The sequence below is a fragment of the Centroberyx gerrardi genome, chromosome 13, assembly GCF_048128805.1.
Source record: "Centroberyx gerrardi isolate f3 chromosome 13, fCenGer3.hap1.cur.20231027, whole genome shotgun sequence".
NCBI lineage: Eukaryota > Metazoa > Chordata > Actinopteri > Beryciformes > Berycidae > Centroberyx > Centroberyx gerrardi.
Window position 1 is genome coordinate 21,384,372 of NC_136009.1, and position 25,754 is coordinate 21,410,125.

General features: G+C 43.4%; 1 protein-coding gene across 1 annotated transcript; it reads right to left on the reverse strand.

Moving 5' to 3' along the window:
• Positions 1–215: 215 nt before the first annotated feature.
• On the reverse strand, positions 216–24,596 carry prkci (protein kinase C, iota). Its single transcript, XM_071909147.2, has 18 exons — positions 24,284–24,596; positions 16,265–16,386; positions 14,454–14,543; positions 12,340–12,390; positions 11,772–11,857; positions 11,250–11,387; positions 11,052–11,106; positions 10,151–10,206; positions 8,964–9,140; positions 8,083–8,180; positions 7,560–7,646; positions 7,282–7,417; positions 7,070–7,157; positions 5,938–6,063; positions 5,345–5,424; positions 4,877–4,966; positions 2,254–2,369; positions 216–2,148 (listed from the first exon to the last, which is right to left on the reverse strand). Exons 1-18 carry the CDS (start codon positions 24,364–24,366, stop codon positions 2,061–2,063), a joined length of 1,767 nt encoding a protein of 588 aa, XP_071765248.1. The 5' UTR covers positions 24,367–24,596; the 3' UTR covers positions 216–2,060.
• Between the last annotated feature and the right edge of the window lie 1,158 nt (positions 24,597–25,754).

Consider the following 25,754-nt stretch of genomic DNA (forward strand, 5'->3'; position numbering starts at 1 on the left):
ACTTCTAATTCACTCAGTTCAAATGTAAGATCAAACTGCAATTTACATAATGACAGAGTCTCCGTTCTTTACTGAATGGATAAAAGAACCATTTTAAGGTAAAGAGCAGAAGTTTTTGTATTCTGAAGAAAATCTACATCGTGAAATAAGTGAAATTGAGTTAATGCAGAGATATCACAAAAATAATATTTCATTGTAACAGTTAAATATGGATAACAAAGACTCACATTGACGCAAACACTTATTACCACAAGAAGGGAAATAAAATGTTTATTTTACTGTCTGTGTTTTCTCTTTACACACTGATAATAAAGATCATCACCAGTCTTGTTCATCAACCGATAGTGTTTCCAGAGGGTTCACCCAATAACAATTAGGAATCAATGTAGTGATAAAAAAACAAAATCAACAGTAAATCTGATTCATAAAAAGTAACAATACAGCAAAAACAATGTGTGTAACAGACGGGCTTGTTCCTCTCTATCACCATGTGGGCCCATAAACATTTTCCAAGCAGAATGAAGCTTTGACTGGAGAAGAGTCTGGAAGTTCATGCATAATCATTTACTGTCGTTTAGAGTCAGGGGCGAGAAAATGGCTCTTCGGAGCTTTTATATACTTTAAAGCAGTTTGACTTTACAAAAATCTCATTCAGGAAATGAACTGTGGGTCAGAAATGGTAAAATGCAGAGTCCCATTCTTTGTACAGCAGACACAGAGTTCGGTTTTCAAGCCAAAGGGACCAAAACTGTGTTGTGCCTGGGCTTTGGACATCCAACTGCGCTCTCTTTTCAACAATCACTTCGTATTTAGATTCACAATGAAAGACATACATGGAATGGAGAAAGTACAAAAAAAACAAAAAAAAAAACATTGGAAACAGACTGTAAGTTTCAGAAAGGCATAGTATTATAAAAAAATGAACAAAGAAAAATCTGAATATATAATTTCTATGACTTAGGACAGCACATCTTCCTATTTATATATACTGTACCTTCTAAAACGTACCAGCAAGACATTTGTCTGAAAAATGTTTTTTTGGTCCTGTGTGAATGTAGATTGTTATGGATGGTCTGCACTGCTAAATTTAGCAAGTGCTCCAGCCTTCGGTATTATTATGTCCTACTCTTCCAGCCCATTCCCCACATAGTAAACCCTTTCATTCACAGTTTGTGAGTTTGTCAACTCATTATTAGTGTTGGTTGGTTGGTTGGTTGGTTTGTTGGTTGCTACTGTAAAGGTTCCTTCATTCTGGGAGAAGGGACACTAACGTGTTGTGTGTTTCTTCGTTCATCTCAACAAACAGAGACCGAACCGTTTTTTGTTCTGTTAACCCGGCTGGACATTTAACACTCAGAACAACATATATAGTGACCGCTATGTCGTTAAATAAAACATGAGAAAAATATATAGATTAAGTTTTTCTTTTTCTTTCTTTTCTTTTTTTTTTTTTTTTTAAAAAGGCTAGTGTTGTGTTTCTTCTTTCTTCTAGAGTCGTGGTGCTGCGACAAAGCTAATCCGTGTGGACTTCGTGATGATGAAGTTGTCAGGCAAGTCCAACTGTGATCTGGCTTGGAGCTAAAAAGGCCTTGTCTAACATTTATCCTCGATAGTAGTTTCATATATATACAAATAAAATATGCGTTGAAAACACCCCGGCGGCTCGAAGGAGAGAGGATGCGTAGTTCGTCTCCCAGCGGCCGTCCCGTTCCCCCTGCCCCCCCCCCCGCCCCTCCGTGTCCAGCAACCTTGGAAGAACTTTGTAGCCTCGTCGGCTATCGATAAACAGGCCCCGATGAGGAAATTGATATCAGTGCAGATTTACATGATACAAAAATAATTAAGAAAGAAGGTAGGCTTAAGGGCAAGTGGTTATAAATGGCAGAGTGTGAGACTGGTTTTGGCAAATAAGCGTTCTACTGAGCATGTGCGGCCCTCGAACAGAAGGTTGATGTTGTCGGGTTTGTCTCGTAACCATGCAGCTGAAGACACTGAGACGCCACTTAACGCGTTTATGAGTGTGTGTGGGGTGTGTGTGTGTGTGCGCAAGCCTGTGTCCCTCACACACACTCCTCTGCTGACATCAGGAGCGGGTTGATGTACTCAAACCCTTCAAACTCAGACTGGTCGATCTTCTTGACCACATCGCTGAAATGAGGGAAAGGATATTGGTTAGAAAATTCATTGAAAATTCTACACTTTATATAAATCACTGAAAGACGGCTAAAGACAGCTAATGAATTGAACACTCACTCGTCGTCAGGCGTGAGCTGGATGGGCTCGTTGGTGAACTGGGCGTCGAAGTTGTCCAGTCCGAACTCTCCTGAGATGTTGGGCTTGAATGGAGGGACGACCTGCTTCTGCTCCATCTGGAACAGCAGCACAGGCATCAGCAATGAACATAACACAAGATTATTTTTTTGGCATTTTGCCGTTATCAGACAGCACAGAGTAGAGAGAGAAGGGAAAGACAGGGAGCGAGAGGAGGATGACATGTGACAAAGGTCCTGGGCCAGATTCGATCCCAGGACGTTGCGGTATGCGCCTTAGACCACTGAGCCACCAGGACGCTCCACAACACTTTTTTTTTTAAATTGTCATTAACAGCACATATGAGTACTGTTTGAATTTGTCATTTGTATTAGATGATGGCTTGGAGCTAAAAAGGCCTTGTATATCCCCACATGTAGCTTCGTATATATATAAACAAATAAAATATGTATGGAAAACAAACTAGAGGCACGAAGGAGAGATGGCACTTAGTTCATCTCTCATGGACCGTCCCACCAGAGCTTTCTCTCCTTTGTCTCCCCCTCTACTTTTCCACTGTATATAAAAAAAAAAATAATTAAGGTGAGTGAACAACCCAACCTCCTTTTTGAAAAATAGAAAAAAGGTAAAGGCTAATATTGTAAAGAGGCTAAAAAATGTAAAATGTTTCCATCTAGTCTACCCTTTTATAGTATTCAACATGCTGTAGACTGAACTTTCTGTGCCTCAACTTCCATCTCAGTTTTCCATTACAGGAGCACTTTGTCTGTGAGCCAGCAGCTGCTCCCCCTGCAGGCAGACAGGTGCATTGCGGGTCAGGCTTGTAGGCTAATGTGTGTGTGGGAGAGGAAGTGTAAGCCGATCCCTCCAGACAGTCTGACCGACTGCTGGGTCCCTGCAGCCCAGACCAAACAGGGAAAAAGAGGTCATGGTGATCCCTGGTGAGCTGCCCTCCCTCTTCCTGTCTGTCTCTCCGTCTGCCTGTGTATCTGTCTATCAGCAAGTTTGTGCTGTCGTCCATCTGTGCATGTCTGTCTGTACATTTGGTTTGCTCATCTGTCCGACTAAAGAGCTGAAACGTGGCTGGCTGTCCCGCTTTATCAGTGTCCCGAGTTCCAGAAGTAAGTGTCCCATTCATTTTCTCCATAGACATTTCAGAAAATCCTGATATAAAGCAGTTTTAAGCTTTGAGCCGAATCAACCAGCTACCAGTTGAATCATGAGCTTATGACAACCGATTAAATAAAACCTGCATAAAAAAAGTGTACAAAACATTTTTTTTTAAAGGGGGAATGGGGGAATGCTGATTACTGATTTGTAATAATTTTCACCCCTGCACACACTCCTCTTCCTAAAAAACATACATCATGTCTGACAGCAAAACCATGGTGGAGTATCACTGATACAGAATTTATTTATTTTATTAAACCTTTATTTACCCAGGGAAGGTTGGCTGAGCACAAATGCTCTTTTCCAGCAACGCCCTGCTCCACATTCACAATTACAAAACTCACATAGTTTCAAAACCATAAACAGTACAAAGGTATATTAGACCCAAACACCAAAGTCATTAAAAATAGAAAGAGAAAAATATTAAACAGCAGCATTAAACAGCAAGAGAAAAATCTATGAAATTAACTATTTAAACATTTGCAATTTTCAGTAGATTCTGTTTCCATAGATTTTACAATAAGCCTGAAATTCTCCAAGAGTTACTCGACTAATGTTTTGCTCTGGTCTGGCTACAAACCGCACGCAACTCTAGAGCAGGTAACGTTTCCATGGTAACAGCGATCTCTCAGATTCACAGGAACTCGCTAAAGCTTGTAGGTAGTATAGTATTTCACAAGGAACAACACGATTCCTTAACAACAAAGTTGAAATCAGATTGACTGATGGTTTCTGCAGGAATATAAATAGCCGTTTTACAATCTGATCGCTCGCAGTAAGCGAGTAAACGTTACAGCTGATAATCAAATCCCCTGTGGGAAAAATGAATGGGTAATGCACTTCTGGAAGCCGAAGCCTCAGCTCTAAACGCTCGCCTGTCTTTGTGGCTCTGCTTGTCTATCTTTGTCTCGTCTGTTTGTCTGTGATCTGTCTAGCTGATTTCCTGTCTGTCTGTCTGTCTCCGCCTTCCTGTCTCGGTCCGTCTGTCAGTCTGACGATCTGTTGGTCTTTGCCTTCTGCCTGTCTTGTTTGTTTTTTTTCCTATCCTGTCTCTGTCTGCCTGCCTGCCACAGGGACATTAGTCTCATCTCACTGCTAATAACCCTCAGTTTTGACAGAGCGTCTATGCCTGCAGGGCAGGAGAGAGAGGGCAACCTGATGCACTTAGATTTGACCTTTTGCTGTCTAGTAGCTGCTCTCTATTTTTCCTTCTCTCCAAAATCAATATATGGATTGATTTTTACCCATTTGGCAGCTAATAAGCACTGCTGCTCATTTTCTTCATTTGAAATTATGATTAAAAAAACATGATTGAAGTCTCGGGCAAGGTAACTCAAAATAAAAGATAAGAAAAAGGGGCGGAGAGAGAAAGCAAAAAAAACGAGAAATAGACAAAGAGGGAGAGAAAGGGAGAGGATAAAAGTGAATGACTCACAAGGTCCCAGTCGACGTTTCGGAAGAACGGATGGCCCATGATGTCTGCGAAGCCCGTCTGAGGGTGGCAGCCCAGACGCTCCTTGGGCTCCTGTGGGAGAGAGACAACCAGAGGGAGGAAAGGAGGGAGCAAAGGAGGGAGGGAGGGAGGGAGGGCGAGAGAGAGAGCGAGAGGGTGAGAGACAGAAGGAAATGCAAGGTGGAAGATGGTGGTGGAAGAGACAGACGGAGAGATAGAGGAAGGGCAGGAGAGGTGGAGAAGGTGAGAAAAAAGAGAATTTGGAAAGAAAAGTGGTGGGAGATAGAGGAGTGTGAGAGGCATATGGAGACAGAGGGAGGGAAAAGAAGAACGCAAGATAGTGAGAGACGCATGTAGACGGCAACCGAGGCCATAATGATGTCAGTCTCATGGGCCAGCAGGAGCCAACACTGTTTAAGATTGATCCAGCCCCGTCTGAACCCTCCTTACCTTGTTGAGGAATCCCTTGAGGACGCTGGCGGCTTTGACTGACAACGAGCGGGGGATTCGGATCTGTTTTTCCAATATTACTGCAGGAGGTGGAAGGAGGGGGAAAAGGAGGGGGAGGGGGGTGCAGAAGAGGAGGAGAGGGTCAGATAGATAGATGGTCCCCAGGGGCTCAAATGACAGAGAATGGCTCCGACACGGCCGCAGTTATGAGTTCAATCCCTTCTGGGCATACCCATATTGAAAATACATACAGTAACCTTTCACTGAAGTGCCAGTGGCTTTTTATAAAAGTGTCTGAAACATGACCGCATCTGTCAAGTGGCGATATTTTAGTTCCCATCCATCCAACACTTACATGGCAGTTAAAGGAAAACAGATTTACACAGATGCCACGCTGGGACATGTTGAAAGCATATTTACAATGAAATGTGCAGACAAAAATACGCATTTTATTCACACATTTCCCCCGATGACAGATGGCGTATGTATGGTACCATGAGAACCGGTCATTAGGAATGTGTCATTACGAAAGGTGTTATATGTTCTACGACGCTGTATTTTCTCCCAGATCTAACCCCTTGGTGGTGCGTTACCTTGGAAGAGGTAGTCTTCTGTGTTCTGGTCTGGGTTGTCGGAGCTGCCCACGATGTCGAAGGGCGACCGGCCCGCCATCATCTCAAACATCAGCACCCCCAGCGCCCACCAGTCCACACTGAAGCCTGAGACACACACACACCGAAGATTACACATCATATTCTGTTTTTTTGTCAGCTTTTTTGTTGCTGACAGTGTTATCACCACTTTTCTTTTAAATCCCTCATCTTCACACCCCAATCTTTCAACCCAAACAAAAGGGGGGAAAAAAGTAGAAAATCAATAAATAAGGAAGGGGGAAACTCTTCTTACACATCATATTCTACACAATAGGCAAGATGGATACAGCAGGGATGTGAGCAAGAACACAAGAAAAAGCAGGGGAAAGAAATTGAATTATACTAACCCAGAATGAATGTGTGTACAAAAACCTCACGTATCACATATTAATTATATCTTAATTATATCTAAAGGTCAGTTTTAGCCCAGTAATCTGAATTAGAGCAACCTGAACAAGATATTAATAGTCAAACTGGTTGCTATGATAACTCTTGTGGTTCATTAGTGATATTTTACATAATGTTTGCACTATTTCAAGCAGTTGTGACTACATGTAACTTAAAGTAACAATTGTAACTTTAGTCTATATGTTAGTAATCCACACTCATACCCATTTTTCCAACCAATACACTCTACATAATGTGTAAATTGACATGAGCATACATTTGTAGGACCCCACAATTGTTTATACATTCTATTGATTTATTGTTTTTCGTTTACTGTTTTTATTATATTTTCCTGTTTTTTATTGCATATTTTATATTCCATTTGTATACTGATATTCTGTTTGTCATTTTCTCTGATGAATCCTATTATTTTACTGCTGCAACGACCTAATGTCTCCACAGAGACCATAAAGTTTCATCTAATCTTCCTCATTTCCTCTTTTTTTTAAAAATTCTTTTGTATGTATACTACTTTGAAAACTTTTCAGACGGTACAGATGCACCACTGCAGCATCCATAATCACGACTGAGCAGTATCTCAGATATTATTCCTATAATGCATTACATATCATAACAAAACAATGGACAGATATTTGAGAAAGTGCTTGTGTGTTGCAATCCTCACCATAATCCTCTCCTCTCAGTATTTCGGGGGCTATGTAATTGGGGGTACCACAGAAAGTGCTGGTTGTATCGCCTGGTCTCAAACCCTCCTGCAATACAAAAAGACCATCAGCTCTCAAGATCAGCAGAGAGCTGAACACACACTCACATATGGTGGGTGTTTTTATCCACAGTGCATTGTGATAGTGCCTAAATCTTTAATGCAACACACACCTTGCACATGCCGTAGTCTGTAAGTTTGATGTGTCCCTCGGACTCCAGCAGCACATTGTCCAGTTTCAGATCTCTGTAGATGATTCCCCGCTCGTGGAGGTAGTTGAGCGCCAGACTGATCTCTGCTGAGTAGAATCTGATAAGGAGAGGGAACAATAAGTCTATTCAAAATCGCCTCTGGCAAAGTGCTGGCACATTGAGCTGAATAACATCAATCTTGATCGTTATTGAGACGCAAGACAAATGAGACGCGAGTAGAAAGGAGAGCCTGACTCTACCTGGCGTGTTCTTCTGGAAGTTTCCTTTGTCTCTGCATGTGGAACATAAGATCGCCACCGTTCACATATTCAATAACAAAGAAGAGTCTGTGAAAAGGAACAAATGTTTTACCCAAGTTATTTATCTTAAATCTTAAAAGACACAATCAGGAATTTGCTTGGTTCCATCTACATTTTGGGTACAATAACATGTTAAACTTAGAATAAATAAGCTTTTTGGAACTTTCTTAACCCATCATATCTAAAAACATGTATGTTTTAACCCCAAATTAGGAAATAAATGTCCTTATTCCATTAAATCACCATTGTGTAGCATCACAGTTTCAATGGAAGCACCATACTGCACTGATGATAGGGTGTCAGGTGTATTGGCAGTTTCCCCTCCCTCCACATACTTTTCCAGACATTTTGCCAAATTGCCAGATCTCTGAAAGACCTGTAAATCATATTCATTTTCCAGACATTTCCAGACCTCTGAGGGAACCACATGAAGCGTACAGGGAGGACAGGAGAACGCGCTCACCTGCTTTCTGTCTGGAAGCAGGAATGGAGGCCGACCAAGAAGGGATGATTGGAGGCCTGTTCAAAAACGTGCTTTTCTGTTTGGACCCAGTCGATGTCCTGGAACCGAAACACACAAATACACACACGCGCACAAACACACACACACACACACACACACACACAAACGTCAATCATGGATCATTCTGGCATAATACCCTTGAACTTATAAAAGCAGAATAAGCACATTGCTTGATCGACCATCTTCCGCAGCCAGAGGCTCGCTCACATGTAAGGTTAGCGGTGGAAGGAGAAAACAGCTGAGCCAGTAGATGGAGAGTAGAAGCAGGCCTCTATCGATGGCTAGATGATAATATGTCTGGACACGGATGCTGCTCACACCGACAGGGCAGGGACAGCAGAACACTTCGGCATCGATCGAGAGGCACTTGTCAATTTGTCAATCACGCTAAGTGCGTCTAATCAAGGCTAACTACTCCAGTTGCCGCTGGCTGTGCTGCTACATGTGTACGCTGAGATCAATTTTTGATGACATGATGGTTATCTACACCTTCTTAGAAAGACTGATGGATTTGAAGAGGTCTGTCAGTGTAACCGAAAGCGCCCCAGACAAGATACACAAGATGGATGTTCAATCGCAAGAGACAAATGTTCATTCTGCTATGAATAACAGCTCAAATAGATTGTACTAATTGCATTAATTATACATGCCAGTGACAGAAGACTGATGACTTCACTATGAGCTAACCTTTAGCGTAATCAAATGCGGCATATCTAAATAGACAGGTGTTGTGCTGTCCATTCACCGCACAGACAAATTGTCACAGTACCAACATTTTTTACTTTGATACTAATGGCAGGTCACGTATCAACAGGTTTTACCTCGTCGTCGTTGACCAGCTCCTTCTTGACGACCTTCATGGCGTAGATGCGCTCCGTTTTCTTCAGCCGCACCAGCAGCACCTTGGCGTAGCTGCCCCGGCCGATCACCCTCAGCAGGTCAAAGTCCGCCAGGCCCAGGCTGGATGCCGATTTCCCCGTGTCTCTACTGCTCCGCGCCTGGGCGAGCGTTATGGAGGGAGAGAGGGACAGAATGAGAGGAAAGCCGGAAAGTGTATCATGCAAAAGATAAAGAACAAAAGTCGCGCACATACAAAACAAAATCTGCGCCAATTTAATGTGCTGACATTTCGGTCTATCCGCCTTTCTCAAGACAAATCTTTTTTTCAACTGTCAGTAGAACAAATCATCAACACATATTGGTGCAGAGGTGACTTGGTTTGTGCAAGAGGCTGATTTCCTCTGGGTGATTTGGTCTTGACTGCTCCCAGCACCACTTTCAGTGAATCATAGTAATGTGTATGTTATCTTCATGAAAAAGCATCATGCAGCCTCTATTTGATTATGTGAGCACTGTATTCCAGACCCACTTCTCTTCTGACTCCATCACATTCACCATCCTCTCGCCCATCTTCCCCGCCTCTCCTCTCCTGTAGCCTGTTCTGTACTAAACCATTTCCACCATCTATCCATCTAACCCCCTCTTCACCTGACAACCCCCATCCCCAGAGTCGTACATGGACTCGCAGATAAGATCCTTTGGACTACTCTCTTTTATCTCTGTCTATCTCTGTGTCCAGCTCAATCCATTCTTTATCCATCTTCAACGCTCTCGCTCCATCCACCCCACCCCCCCACCCACTCCCAAACTGCGGCCCTGGCCGTTAATCAGCCACTGGTGTTAAGAGCTGTGATAAAAGGTTACTTTATTAGCTCCACCAAAGGAAATCAATACTCACACCGCTGCAAGGGTGCCTACGTCTGCATGCTCGCTATATCACACATGCACAGCGGCGGGTGCATGAAGGATCACCCAAGTGCACACAATGGCAAAACAAGCAGACAAAGACATGCTCGCTATTGCAGGTGACCTCGTTCTTTCCCTCTCTCCCCCTCTCACACACACAGTTAACATATATATGCATGCACACACACATATCCATCCAGATGACATGACAGGCTGACAGACTGAGTCACAAATCAACAGCGTTTGAAAAGAATTCTCTCACCTCTTTCTCTTCTCCGTCGTAAGTCAAGCTTTCTCTGGAGTCTTTAGTCTGAGGGCCTGAGAGAGGGAGAGGAGGAAGTGACAGACAGAGTGACAGACAGACAGAAGGAGAGGGGGAGGCAGGAAAAAAAAAAGAAAAATGAGAGAAGAAGAGAGGTGGGGAAGATGGGTGAGAGACAGTCACATGCTTTGTTCACAGCTTGGCGCTGCCAAAGTAATTTCGTTGCTGCTCGGTAACAAAACCCCTTTTATATCAGTCCTCATATACCATATCAAAATAAAGGAATATGGAGTTGAATTTGAAGTTGAATATGTAAAATAACAAAAATATAGCGCCGTTCTACTTTATAGATAAACGCCGAGAGAAGGAGAAAAAAAACATGCTTCCCCAGCTCATGGATTCTCATGCAAGCTATGTATTTTTACATCATCAGTCAAACAAGTCTAAACATTTATTTTGTGTTTTTATCAGCAAGTCATGATTTTAGGTATGTTAATTTTACATATTTGCATATATGACTCTCTGCTGTCAACAGACTGCAAAATTGGAATAATAATAGTTTAAAAACAGGCATAAAGAGAGACTATATCTCTAGTGAGTTAGCTGCACCCCGCAAGTTCCCAGGTGGCCTGTGTGTATCTATAGAACAGAGAGTTTCTACTGCCTCGCTAACAATAGCAACAAGGATCCTAAGCCCTCTCATTCCAGTCAGCCTCTCAACCACCTGACTGGACTTAAGTCTGGTGTTGTAAGTAAACCCCAAACGCAGCTGATCAACTTGTGGTCTGGACGGCCAATGCTACACGAGTTCCTGAGGTCAGCTCGCTTACTCAGTACCAGTGGTCAAAAACGAGTCCTTTGTAAGTAGTGTCAGAAGTGTGTGTGTGTGTGTGTGTGTTACCTGGCTGTTCAGGGTGGTCTAATGAAGTAGATCCCGGGCCGGGCATGATAGGTTCCTGGAAAACAACGGGTACACCAATAATGAAAAACAGCATGCCTATAAAGACCTACAGTGTATATGAGAACCAGTATAGTAGTTCACATTGCAATCTTGACACTCCTTGGAGCTAAATTACACACTGCGTGTCGTAGCGCTCACCTGTATCATCTGTCTGCCGCACTCCACTGTGACCAGTTTATGGCACTTCTTGTGGACCAGCAGTTTGCAATTGATGCATTTGTAGCCTTGCCTTCCCAGGCCCCAGATACGGTCTGTACAGATGGCACAGTGGGCCCGCTGCTCAAGATGGCGGACGGAGAAAACAGCATCACAAACAAGCATACATTGTGTTCCCAGAGATAAGACAGACTCTGTAGCATGTACCCCTGCTGGCCTAGAATCAAATCCCACCAGAGCCTTCTTTCTGTGTCGCCATCACCCTTCTTGCTCAATCAATACAAAGACAAATTACTAAGGGGAGTGGACTTCTCACTGTCTTTTAAATACATATTTATTAGCTTTCGTGATTTTACAGATAATATACGTAGTTTCACTGGGTTAGTCTGTTTAACCGTTGTTTGTTAACATCTAAGAGAAATGAAATCCCAGTTAGGAAGCAGGTGGGCAGCGGGTCCTACGGTGTAAAACGCTGTGAAACGAGATTGCATGTGTAAGTCTCACCCTGTTGAAGCGCTTGGCCTGAAAGGCGTGGCCGCTGGCATAGTAGAGCTTCCTCCAGCGCCTGGCTCCACGCCGGTATATTGACTCTGTGGAGGGAGGACAGGACGACTGAGTGATGTTTTGCCTGTGTGTGTGTATGTATAGGATGACATTTTATAACACTGGTGTCCTGTAGAAACCTCACTTTTCCAATTGTGGAAAACAACTGGCATTGTCTCCCACATCAGGAAAACATTTCATGATCCTAGTACCAAGCTAAACCATTGACAATGCCGTGTAAAATGTCAAAAATATATAGGCATCATTGGGTAAAAAATCTGCTCAATTTTTTTCTCAAATCCAAATAGAAGCACCAGCCAATGTGTCCATCAACAGCCGCGTGTTTTGTTGAAGCGTCCTTGAGCAAGACACTGAACCCATAACATGCTACACATTGTAACTCCCTCTGGATAAGAGCATCAGCTAGACGCCTCAAATGTAATATGTAATGTAATATGAGGTTTCTGTGGGACACGGACGATAAAAATCTGTAAATTTACAGTTAGGAATAAAGAAAGGGGAAACTCACTGTCCTCTCCTGGACAGGGCATGCCTGGTTTCTCTGGTACACATGGGAACACTGAGAAGAAGAGAGAGACAGCGTTACATGTATCAAGTCTCCATTTCAACTAAGGCAAGCAAGTCTGACGGCGTTCGTCTGAGGTCGTTTGTATGCTGTTGGATACAATTCACTTCCTCTCATCACGGGGGCAATTATAAATACCTGTAGCATACCTGTCGCCTCGAGCAATTCATGATGAAATTCGCTCATGTTGTTTTCATGATGGTGCAAGTGTGTGTATGTGTGTGTGTGACAGAGAGGAGAGAGTAGGAAAGACAGAATCTTAAAGATGCAGGGAGAAGCAGAAATAGACTGTGAGAGAGAGTGAGAGAGAGAGAGAGAGAGAGAGAGAGAGAGACTGAGGGCAGTGTGAGTCAGAGGTGAGACGTGGGCTACAGCCGATGAGCTCGTTAACGAGCAGACCTGGCGACCCCCCACGGCACAGTTGCACCCCCCCGCTCCCTTATTCATCCTCCGCCGTCGCGCTGGCATCCACTGTACTCTTGACCTCTCACCTCTGGTTTGATTAAACTACATTAACCACACAGCCCCCATCTCCGCTACCTCGGGTTACACACTTCAACACACGCATGCATGGCCTGTCAATCAAATGTTTCATATATATAAATATATACATACAACCCCCACTCCCCCACCCCCCCCCCACCCCAACCCACGTCTTAGTCAGCCCAGACCTCTGGATTCGTGAAGTTAGACAACTCTTTGTCAAAGATAAGTAGGCTAAGCTGACACGGGGGCACAAACTAGCTCAAGGGCCCAAAGCGAGACGTCGACAGCGGAAGTAATGTTCTTTCACAGGTCAGTGCAGCATTAACCATATGTTTTGATGCTTCTTTGTTGTGCATCTGCTCGCCTGTGGACAGAAGTTAGCAGACTGGCACTCATCTCCGCTTCCCACGTCAGACAGAATCCAGAGAAATGTGGATACACACAGACAAATTACAGGCTAGCAGCATACACGCATGTACAGTACATCCTCACCAAACCCACAGATTTTTAGATTGTTGGTGAACCAAATCAGAATATCTATTGTGCATTTTTGTTGGCCTGACATAATGCCAGATGTATCTAGGGAAGTGAAAAAACAAACAGGAAGTAACTCTAGGGGTGTTGAGATATTGAGATTATTGGCTCATTACTCATCTTTACTGTTAGTAAAGATGAGTAATAAAGGCTATGGACAAATGTCATTGTTGTTAATCAGCTTGATCTCACAGACAAAATATGAGATAAATCTAGAGGTTAGATTTATCTCATATTTTGTCTGTGAGATTGAGGTGAAATTGGAAAAAAAAATATCTCAATCAAGGAATAAATATTTTTCTCAAAAGCATGTGTGTCACAATTATTGGCACACCAAGAAATTCTGATGAACACAATCTAACAGAACTCTCATTTATATTTAACTTTTTTTTTTAATTCATCTGAATCATTGGGAACTCTTAAGTGGCCATTCATGACTTCCTGTTTCACTACAGTATAAATATGAAGTGACACACAGGACAAACTGTCTTAGTCATCCATCAACATGTGGACAGCTGGAGAACACACAGATTAAATGAGACAAAAGGTTGTTGACCTTCATAAATCAGGTAATGGTAATCTAAATAAATAGCTGCATGGCTGAAAATAAAAAAAGGGAAATAATTAAGAAGCAACTGGAGCTGTGGTGAACCTGCCTTGAAGAGGATGTTAGTGAATTTCGCCCCCACACACAGTGAAGAGGATGGTTTGAGAGGCAAAACGTTCTCCAAGGATCACAGCTGGAGAATTGCAGACATTGGTTGCAACTTGGGGTCGACAAGTCTCAAAAACTACAATTAGATCCCAACTCCATGCCAACAAGCTATTTGGATGTGCTATAATTTAAAGCGATCGCATCCACACTAAATTAACTTTGAGTGGGCCAGTGGCAGAGCAGAGAGGCAAAGATAGCAGGCTTCTGGACCACTTACTGACCAAGCAACGGACCCAAGTCAACGTCAACCCTTACTGTCGAACCCTGAAATGGTATTTGCTATGTTGCGAACGCTGCCTGTGTGAGACGCAGCCAGGCTCACCGTGGATGATGAGCTCCGAGTCTTTGTTGAGTTCGTAGAGACGCAGGGCCTCCTCCAGCTCCAGCTGGGACGACACGGTGCAGGGGTCACCTGACAGCAGAGGAGACAGGCCAGAGGTTAGTGAGGAGACCAGCGACAACAACAGAGAAACAACTGAGAGTTGTAGATGTTTCCAGTCCTCCAAGCAGAAGGTACAGCACGGTACAAAAGGTACAAAACTTGTCTGAATATTGCAATTGTGATATGAATTGTGATCCATGTACTTTTAGTAAACAGTGAAAAAAGTGTCTGTGTGTGTGAGTGAGTGACAGAGAGAGAGAAAGAAGGAGAGAGCGCGCTTTGGAGACTGTAGTAGTCAATATTGCCTTTTCAATATTTTTTCCTTTTAACTATACAGTGATTCATCTAATTAAAATACAACTCAGATGCTTATATAATTATTTCTGTATCAGTAACAGACGAGTCAAGTGTAGGCGTCTTGCGCACGGAGGGAGCGAGACAAAGAGAACAGTGAGGCCATCAACTCTATTCTTGGTAGTGTACATAGCTAATCATAATGGAAAACCACTGACATAAATAGTTTAATAACAGAAACTATGAGACACATCATATATTTAACAACTGATATGACGATACAAACAGCGGAGGTTGATAAGGAAGTAATGGGTGGACTGCGAGAACCATCACGTCAGAGGAAAAGGGCAAAGTTTACAGTAACATGTAGCGACCAAATTGTGTGAGAGAGAGAGGGAGAGAGAGCGAGAGTGAGAGCGAGAGAACCAAGTATATGCATGTGTGTGTTCCTTTTTGTTTTAGTGGTTGGGGCAGTAGGAGATGGAGCTGAACAATTACTCAATTAAAAAAATGAAATGGATAATATGAACTTCTGCAATTTCCAAAGCGCAGATGCTGCAATTAATTGCTTAAGACAGAGGGGCGTCCAAAATGGATTTCTAAACAAGGTGTTGAACTCCAGGTAATCTTTGGTCCATGAATCAAGTACAATATTGGTGAAAACCTTTCATCATACTCAAACTCAGTAAATCCTGCACAGTGACATCTATGTTTTTTTTTTACAAAATCACTTTGTAGTTCTAAAAAAAAATTATGACAAGAAAAACTTGTGTGAGAGATATGAATCACAGTTTAAATCACAATCGCAATATTCTGTCAAATAATCGCAATTCGATTTTTTATCAATATCTTTCAGCCCCAGTGTGTTCCTTTAGGTTTTGGCGGTTGGGGCGGTAGCAGAGACAGCTACCAGTGAATAGAGTAGTTCATTATGACCATCAAGCAGCGTTTCTTTCTAAGACAGGCTAATGACACCGGTGAGGTATGTGGACGGCTACCAGTGGCAGCTGATCTGAGACTAATGAGTTTGGGCAGCCTGACCTTCTCCTGAGCACAGCGACCTGACGGCTCCATCTTTGCTATGACACTATTACTGCTGCCTGACTAACTGGCTGACAACAAGGAATGGGGGGGGGGGCACTTTTCCTGACTGACGGGAGAAGAAACAGCCTTAGAGTCAAGTGACAAGGCAGCGTGTGTTTATGTGTGTATGTGTTCATATACAGGTGGGAAATTAACACCAGCCAACAACTGAATGCTGGCAAATTTAGTCAGTGGCTGGTAATGATTATTTTCATTATTTATGTACTCTACTGAGTTTTTGTTGGGTAGGTGAAAGATGCTGGTTAATTTTGAAAACCCAGCAGCCACTGTGGCCAGTACACAAAAACATTCCTCCTGAAGCACGGGAAGGACAGATACACTGAAGGATGGAGAGAGGGGCGAAGGACACGAACCTTCCTCATCGATCCACTTCATGGTGAAGAGCTGGTCGTTGTCCATGGAGCACATGTCCCTCACCTCCCCGTACAGACCCTCGAATGAGATGGACGGCTCGAAATGGGTGATCATGATGTCCCTGCAGAGGAGACAAAGGAGTCCGATATGTTAATTCAATGGGGAGCCAAAAATAATTTAAAAAAAATAAAAAAACACACCTATCAGTACCATACCAATTTTTATTATCAATTAAAGCAACAAAAAGGTATCAAAAGGTACTGAAAACCTTTCAAATATTTTATTCTTTGAACGAAAATTCTAATAGTTTTATAGTTTATGGTCATTTTTATTGAGTACATCGACTGAGCATTGTTGATAATTGGAAAAAAATGTTTTTTTAATAACCAGTAGTGAATTTGACATATTGAAATTGAGCCAATATAAAAACCTACAAAAACCTCTAACAGCTAACAACACCTCCAAAATATTAATTAGATACTGTAAACCAGAGTCATCAAATTAAATCACTCTGGCTACTCATTCCTGCCCCTCTCTCCCTCCACTCCCCCCATCTGTCTGTCCCTCCTCTCCCTCTCTGATGCAACCAAAATAAAAAACTCAGGAGAAAGCCTGACTTTCAATGGCGAGAGAGAGAGAGGTGAGAGCAGATGCTACTGTGTGACTCACCGTCTCTCAGTCTGTCACATTGTGTGTGCATTCATCTGTATAGCACGATTGTAGGTGTGAGAAAGACAGATCGGAAACAAGAGCGAGAAAGAGCGTGAGAGAGAGAAACTAAAACAGAATGAATCACAGGCAAAGTAGTAGTGGTTGTATTGTATTGCTGGTGTGGCTCTCACTATCCTCCACTGCACTCCATCAGTTCCTGGAGAGCAGGGGGGGAAAAAAGAGCCATGCTTTCTGCCCTTAATCAACAAGCACCAGTTCAGCCATACACAACAACCCTCATTCATCACTCACCACCAAGACACACACACACACACACACACACACACTCGAGCAGGCTAGTGAGGAGGGGAGCTAGATGAGGAGCTTAGTGGTGGGTGACAGAAAATATCTATCCCTGTGGACTTGATCATCTGTCCCTCATCATCTCTCCTCAGTGGGGAACTGGGGCAGCGGCAGGATTGATGTCCTCTGCTCCGAGCCTTCTTGGCCGGCTACTGCGGCGTTTACGACTGGAGGGGAGGGATGGAGAGGAGAGGAGACGGCACGCGAGTTTTTACAGGCCTACAGGCGACAGGGGTCTGAGCTTGGGCGTCTCGGTGGAAGGAGGGAAGGAGGGAGGGAGGTGGTGTGAGTGAAGGACGAACGGGACAGAAGGAATGGACGAGGTAGAACAGAGGGGTAAATGAGGGAAGGAGATGGAGATGGGGAATGAAAGAATGAAAAGGTATTCTGTGGCGCACCGCCTGAAAATTCACACTGGTCACCACCAAATGTAGTTGTTGTTAATGTGTAAACATATTAAAAATATTCAGTAACACTGCGCAGCACTCCTGGCCCGGCAGTTCTCTCACTCTGTTTTCAAAGTGCAGCCGGAGACTTTATGACATCCGACTATTTTTCCACACAGTTAAATCTAATTCCATTAGGCCAGCGTTCACTCACCTACATGCTCAATATTTTGTTATAACAACAAATAATTTATTGTGCTAAACGTTAGCCATTGTGGCAGCTAACGCCCCTGTGTAGCTTGTGGAGAGAATGTGGAGGCCAATGTCCGCTCATATTTCTGGTAATTTGTTTCTGCCTCGGTTATTGGAAAAACACACCTTGGAAAACAAAACTTGAGACTTTCTTCTGGTAAATTCTGCATTTATGTAATCCGCCAAGCATTTAACTAAGTTTTTTATAAAATTTGAACTTTTATATTCGGCTCAGCAGCATGCCCCCCAACGCCGCCACCACAAATACGGTCCAGGTCTAAGGGAAACACTGAAAGGGGAGAGAGAGTGAGGAGGAAAAGCCATTCCGGTAGCCAGAGAGCGACCCCCAAGGACAAAGCCCTCTCACTCTCTTTACTGCCGCCCGTCGTCAGAGATGGACCCAGTCTCATCGACTTGAGAGCTTTATAGCAGGACGATAAAAACCCAGCGTGTGGAGTAAACAACACACACATACACACAGAAACTCGCACACACACACTTTCAAGGACATCTCCTGTACAAGGCCAGGCCAAGTGTAGAGAGTGTAAGGTCAGCATAGAGCCAGTGCTTGCCAGGAGCCAACACACACACACACACACACACACACACACACACACACACACACACACACACACACACACACACACACACACACACACACACACAGGTAAACAATACTAGACAGTGATTTATATAGACAATAAAAAGATACCTATATTTGCCAATGTTGAGCATCTATATATTCTTTTATATTGAGGCTTATGATAGTGCAGCTTCGGCATAGCAGGTATTAATCTCTCTAGACTGCAGTCCAAATTCCACGAAAGACTGAAGCATTCTGGGCATTTTCTCACCCCTTTCCTGCATCCTGCTGGTGTTAATCATTGCCTGTGAGGGAGGGGAGGAAAAGATTGTTTGCCACCACTTTGGCGACTCTACTCCCACAGTCTGATCTCTCCTCACATGCTGGCATGGCAGCTTTACTTCCTCCTAAAAGTACCAACCGGCCCTGATAGTGTGTGGAGATAGGGACAGCGCGTGCACACACACACACACACACACACACACACACACACACACCAGAGACAGGCACAGACAGACACACACAGACAAACAATTCCCTCACTGAGACTGGAGAGAATACAGACAGAGTATTAATGCCAGCAGGCTGCTTGACTTGTGTCATGTGTAACTGGACCCGAGCTGTGGCTGTTCACTAAACACCGTGCGGCTACTACACCGCTACTACACTGTAGTTAATGTTTAGCCACATCTCAGGTGCCTCCAACAACACTCTCTCTGACACAGATACAGGCTCGGCTAATGGCTACAGCACTTGTGGGAAACTGGCGTAGACTACATAGTGACAAAAATATATCAATAGCAGGGCTTCAAAATACAAACAATCATACTGTATTGTTTTTAATGTGACTGCACTATGCATTGCAATACATGTGAACACAGATTTCTTTCCATTACAGCGTTATATTCAAATATATTTTCTCTGTTTGAATATAGTCAAAGATTTTCTACAACTTGCAGTTTGATTTATAGACCAGGATTTCTGCACAGTACCACCTTGTTTAGGAGGCAATCTGTTCAACGACTTCAGCGCAGCTTCCTGTGATTTGGGAATTGCATTAGTCAATATTGTGTTGTACATTTTTTATCTACTAATTACACAACTTTGGCCAACAGAAGCTCACTCAACTGAAAAATAACTTAAACTGAAGAGTGGTAAGATATGTAGCTATAATAACAAAAAAAAAAAAGAACAAAAAGGAAGGCCTGTACAGGACAAAGGAAAGTGGGATTTCTCAGAGTGACTAAGGCAGCAGGATTGTGCAGTGAGCGACTAGGAGCTCATCACTGGTGAGTAAGAGGGAGGAAGTGGCATTCCACACAGACCTGGCATTCCTCCGTGCTCCACTGTCCTACAGTACAGCTAAATTAAAGAGGCGTGGGAGGAGGTGGGGTGGGGGTTAGCCCGGGCCCCTGCCGTCTCAACTGCCGTGCGTAGGATTCCGCGGCCCCATCTGCCCAGCAAGAGGCCATTCGTCACCGGTGAGCGCTCAAGCAGGGAGAAGGGTCAGGGTGCCTCCCTGGGCTACCATGCACACCTCGGACCATCCATCTCTCTGTCACCGCTGCCACGCATGGGTATGCCCCCCCACCCGACCCCCACGACCCACGCGCACGCTCTCAGAGATCCAGACTCACATGCTTACACAGACACACACAGATGTTCACAGCAACACATACAGACATCGATCTCAAGCACATGCAGACATGCACACGCACATTTCAAATGTACCACAACATCCACCTGGCCCTGAAACACCTGCACCCAGTAAGGTCAGGGTGAATGAATGAAACCCAGCTCCACTGGCCTAGACAACAGGATGCTCCTGTCTCTAGGCAACACGGCCCACCTGCGGCGCCGACCAGGAGGGAGCCTCACTCCTCGCAGCACCGTTAGCACCAGCCAAATGCATCCCCGCTGAGCAGAGGACAAGGTCACTCGTAACTACGCACAGACAGGTGTACGCATGCGTTTGCACTGTAGTACACACAATGTGTCATGGGTGCTGCAGTACATCACTCAATATAGGCCTAATACAGACAGTGTGTGCATGTTAGAAGCCGCTGACAATCACATCAACTCATGAATTGAGATTGTGCATGTGTGTGTGTGTGTGCGTGTGTGTGTGTGTGTGTGTGGGAATTGTATGGCTTTGTGGTTCAGTGCTCAGGGGGCTTTCAGAGCAAAAGTAGACAGCAAGACAAGGAACGCTTCCCATATTTTAAACAAAGCCCAGCCTTGGAGCGCTGATGCAGATGGCAGGCTCTTTGAAAAAGATGGGCAACTCCTTACAAAAGAGGAAAATGACTGAACTACTCAGTCGAGCCGCTGTAATCCCAGTTTCCTGCCAAACAACATACCTTACACAGGAATCCTGACGCTGATGTGGTACATAAGAAGCCTAGTGCAACTCATTTTGGTATCTGCAACTCCGCAAAAAACAATATTTTTCAGGCCTGACAAAGGCTGTGGTTATACATCGTCTTTTCAATGCGACTGTAATCATCTGTTGACGCTGGGACACATGAACTGACCGGTCTAACTGCTCTCAAATTGGATTTTGAATCCGATGAGCCAAGCCACAGGTCGGACTCGCATTGTGATTGGATGCTGGGAAGGTGTGGACAGCAATTTAGGCACAATCTGGATAAATTAGTGGTTACGTCAGTAAAGCCACACCCCACGGCCAGTCCGAACCTTCCTGCCACAATGGTTCCCAGTCCCGCAGGTGGCGATCATGTAGCAGGCAACATACATGTTCAAAGGTTTGCTTTTGCGTACGAAAATCCTGAAGCCGGAGAAGACACCAGTGGCGATACGTTCCCACCAGCGCTGGATTCACACTCTTCTCTCCACGGCAACCGTAAGGGCACTATAGAAAACAATAGCAGCATGAAGCTCCCGTCTGCGCTGCTTGTCAATAACACATGCCTGCTGCGGGCCCTACCATACCACTGCATCAATGTGGTCAGACTTGTGTTCGAATCACATTGAAAAGACCGGTGTAACCACGGCCAAAGTGACCAAGTTGCAGCGATATAGAGAAATGTTTTTTGTCTAGAAGACCAGCTATACACAACATCTTATGTTGTTCTAGGCTGTTATTTGGGCTGCGTGTGAACTTTTACTTCAGAAATATACATACAAAAAACGCGTGACAATTTATTGTCAAGTAAAGACTAAAGCAATCTGGTGAACACAGAAATAAGAATGTGTTAGAACCTTGCTATACCAAGCCCACAAGAATAGAGATTCTTCAAACTGGGGAAATATTTGGTTAAAAACCTGGGCAACTCATATTCACAAACACAAAAAACATGCATGCACAATTTTAAAAAGTCCTGCATAGTCTAATTTTCAGTGGAATGGCACACCAGAAAAAAAACATACAACAAAAGACAACTAAAACAAAACTCAAATGCGACATTTGCACAGTATTAGGCTACTTATTTTCACAATGCTAAATATTTCTGCCATTCTGCCTATCTGGACATCTTATATGTACTTATGAGGTTATACTGTAAGGAATAAAAACGCATATACATCCCAAACCTTCACATGTATTGGACAGAATTCAAAGCATTCAGAGAAAAAGGGAACTGCACTAATCTACTCCCAATGAGTATTGTCTGATGATGTGTTTGAAACGTTACAGTTTGGATGTTAAGAAACTTAAGCTATGCACCTTGGGAGTAGAATACAATGTACAGTCTCTATTTTTTCTTCAAATACTGTATTACACTTAAACACACACACAATACTCAGTCCATCGTACAGTATCATAGGCTTCAGCACCATCAATGTTTGTTTTTAGTCATGTGGCCAGTCCGTCGCCACCCTTCTCTATTGACTACCAGTCTTTATGAGCGCAAAATAAAGACAAGCTGGTGAGAGGCTGAGACTGCCACAGGCTGACACCAGACTCGAGGTGCTGATGCTGGCACTGACTGACAATAGACTTGTGAATGGGAATGAATGAACCCAAGTGGAAAACATTGTGAAAACTAACCATGTTGAGACAGTACCACAGAATGGAGTCTTTGAGATACACAGATTACATTCTGTGATCTGGATATGTTTTAAATCTGTGGTTCTCAACCATGTGGCATCAAGTCTGCAGGTTTTCATTTTAACCAATCACTTGCCTACATCAGCTGATTTCACTGATTAAGACAATTTCAATCAGAGAGGAAGGAACTAATCAGCAAAATCAGCTGCTGTAGTGTTTGGGTGGAAGGAAAACCTGCAGACTCTTGGGCTTCGATGCCACGTGGTTGAGAACCACTGTTTTCAACTGAGCATTATGTAACTGGAAATGTTCTAATATTGTAAGATCAACTTTTTACCCCCGGCCCACAAACACACCTTGAATACTGACCCTGCTGGAATGATGCGACGACAATGAGGATTCATCATTCAGCCATATTACTCACCAAAAACAAACAAATTAGGAAACTACAAAACAATTAGTCCATGTGGGGTGATATAGGTAGGCTAATAGGCATCCAAAAAGAGACATTTTGAAAACATAAGAGGTACTGGGACTCTGGCCTACCCCAATGGGCAGAAAGTGGCACTAACACCACACCACCATAGATAAGAGGTTCACTTTCCATTGGGACCAACCATGCTAAAAATGTATGCACTCATGATAACATAGCGCACTTTGACTGAAAGCACCCACTAAACTAAATGGTAAATGTTATGTTATGCTGATTCTGAAGATAAAACCAAAAATACACTGAGTGTCAGCTGTGTCAATGACATTAGACTCTGAACTCTACAAATAGTAGGGGAAACAATAAATAACAATGTTGATAACAGCCTGGCTTAATGTGTCCCAGTGCCCAACCAATTGAGATCATTTAATTGCATCCCCTCTTCTCAACATAGTTTACATTCCTTAACAGCAAACTCATGAATACTTTGTTCTGTGAGATGACACCTTATGATCCAGGAACATTACAGTGTTTCTGAGGTGTGTCACACAGTCAGTGGGAAATACAACAGGTCTGGCCGAGGTGACTTGTACTACACGTTTTTCAAGTCTTGGCTGAGCTCCAATCACTGGCTTCAGCATACAGAGACAGCGGGGCAGGGAGTGTCATGGAAACAACTCTGACAAATGATTTCCGTCACCAATACAAGTACGAAACTAAAACAATCTGCATGTCATGTTGGATGGGAATAACTGACTCCTTTTTAGCACTAACGTACACAAACCCAAAACTGTGGCATCTCAACGTCTCATTCATGACTAGCACATCAATCTTAACATGAACGTTATCTTGACAAGGCTGCCATGTTAGTCAGTCAGTGAGATTATGTCAGACAAGTGGTATGGTAGGTAAACTAGTTAACTCGGTATCATCTGCTACCTACAAACTAGCATTAACAGGTACTAGAACCAAGAGCCGTTGCTAGCAATTGTTAGCTAGGCTGTAGCTGGGCAGCTATAAAGCTCTGAAACTGTGGCAGAAGTCTTGATCAACAAATATGACTGAAATTACATCGTTTGACAACTTCGGCGTCTAGCTGCCACACGTTACCCAAATAACACAGGGACTCTGCATGCTCACTGCCAACATGTCTGGATAGTTTCACTTGTCTAGCTGCCTTGTCAAGTTTATCAAGCTGGGTAGCCAACATTAGCAAGCCTGTTAGCGGTTAGCTAGCTAACGTTAGCCAGTTGGTAAGTAAGCTACCTTTCCAACTCTAAAACCACTACCAGTAGGCTCATAAAGAAGTTCCATAAAATGCAGAGAGATACGGTAATTTCTTACCCTTTATAATACGCTTTGACCCGGACTTGGTGGGAATTCTCGCCGGGGTGGGACATGGTGCTGTCCCGCAACGTCGGCATCATAAGCTCAGCCGCGGTCAGTCCGAGTCACCGAGGAGGATGCCTTCCTTCTGTAGCTTTCTAGTTGTGTACCACGCCCAAAATAGTTTGTTTATATATCCCGTCGACAAACCAAGCAACTATTGAGGCAAGTGATTATAAAATGGAACAAATCGCCCTTTCTTACACAGACAAAATTGACATGTAAAGTAATGAAAAACTTGCGAGGTCCGCCAAACAACTCCCTACTGCAAAGGCCTAACGACGGACGAATCCATTACCGGAATGCCTGGGGGGACGCATAACTTGGATAGATAAACAATAAACACATGTACTCATTATACATACATTACATGGAAGCCACATTAATCCGCATAGTTTAATATAATTTCACATCTCGTAAAATATAAGCATATCAGTGCACCTTTGGTTAACATCTCTAAAAAAGTGGACTATATCCTTTGCCAGCATTCCGATTGTACCAAGTCAAAAAAGGGGGGACAGCTTCTCATGTGGGTAAAGTGCTGCCTTCAGGTGCTAACTTCCGAGTTCGGAGATCCAAACAGCCCTAAAACCTATCTTGTATTCAAGTGCTTTGGGTCGGAAATAATAACAAAATGGGCCCTGTGACAAAAGTATATACTTGGTTTTGTTTTTTTTTGTTTAATTTTAGAAATTAAGGAGCACAGAGCTACTTTGTGCTGCAACAACAGAATAGAGAGGAGAAAATGCGAATCAGGCTGTGATGTTTTAAGTGAGTGGGCCTATGTTTGCCACAAATTGTTGTATAACTCATAAGTATGCACAGCATAGAAACTAATAGTTAAAGAGTGAAACTATAAACTTACAGCAATAGCCTACTAATTGTTTACATAGAATGCAATAACATTATAATAAAATTCATCCCTGTTACCATCAGTTGTTGATACGGATATCATGCTCCTCACCCCCTAAACGTCACATCTTTGTATCACATAATTTTCTCTTCTCATAATCTTTCCCTGTAGTGTTTATCACTTTGCTGGGTTGTTCATGTAGGCTTATCTAGTAATTCCGATATTTCCGACAGCACGTGAAGACAGAAAGCATCTCTGATCTCCTCCAGACTCCCTGGATGGAGCTGTTGAGCGCACAAGCTCTTGACAGGACATGATGATGATGTATACACCAATTACCAGCCCGGGGGCTGCTTGGCACAGAAAGTAGCCTATCTGTTTGTTTTAGATGTATTTAATTCTATAGGCTTTTATACTCTTTTCTTTTTTCCCTTCTCCTTCCTCCTACTCCTCTTTTTTCATTTTCTTTTTTTGTTTTGATGGCAGGCGTTTTTGACAGCAAAACCCAACTGGAATGGAAAAACAAAACTGCAACTTGGCGGGCAATTTTTGGTGGCTATTCGGGTTAAGTAAAGC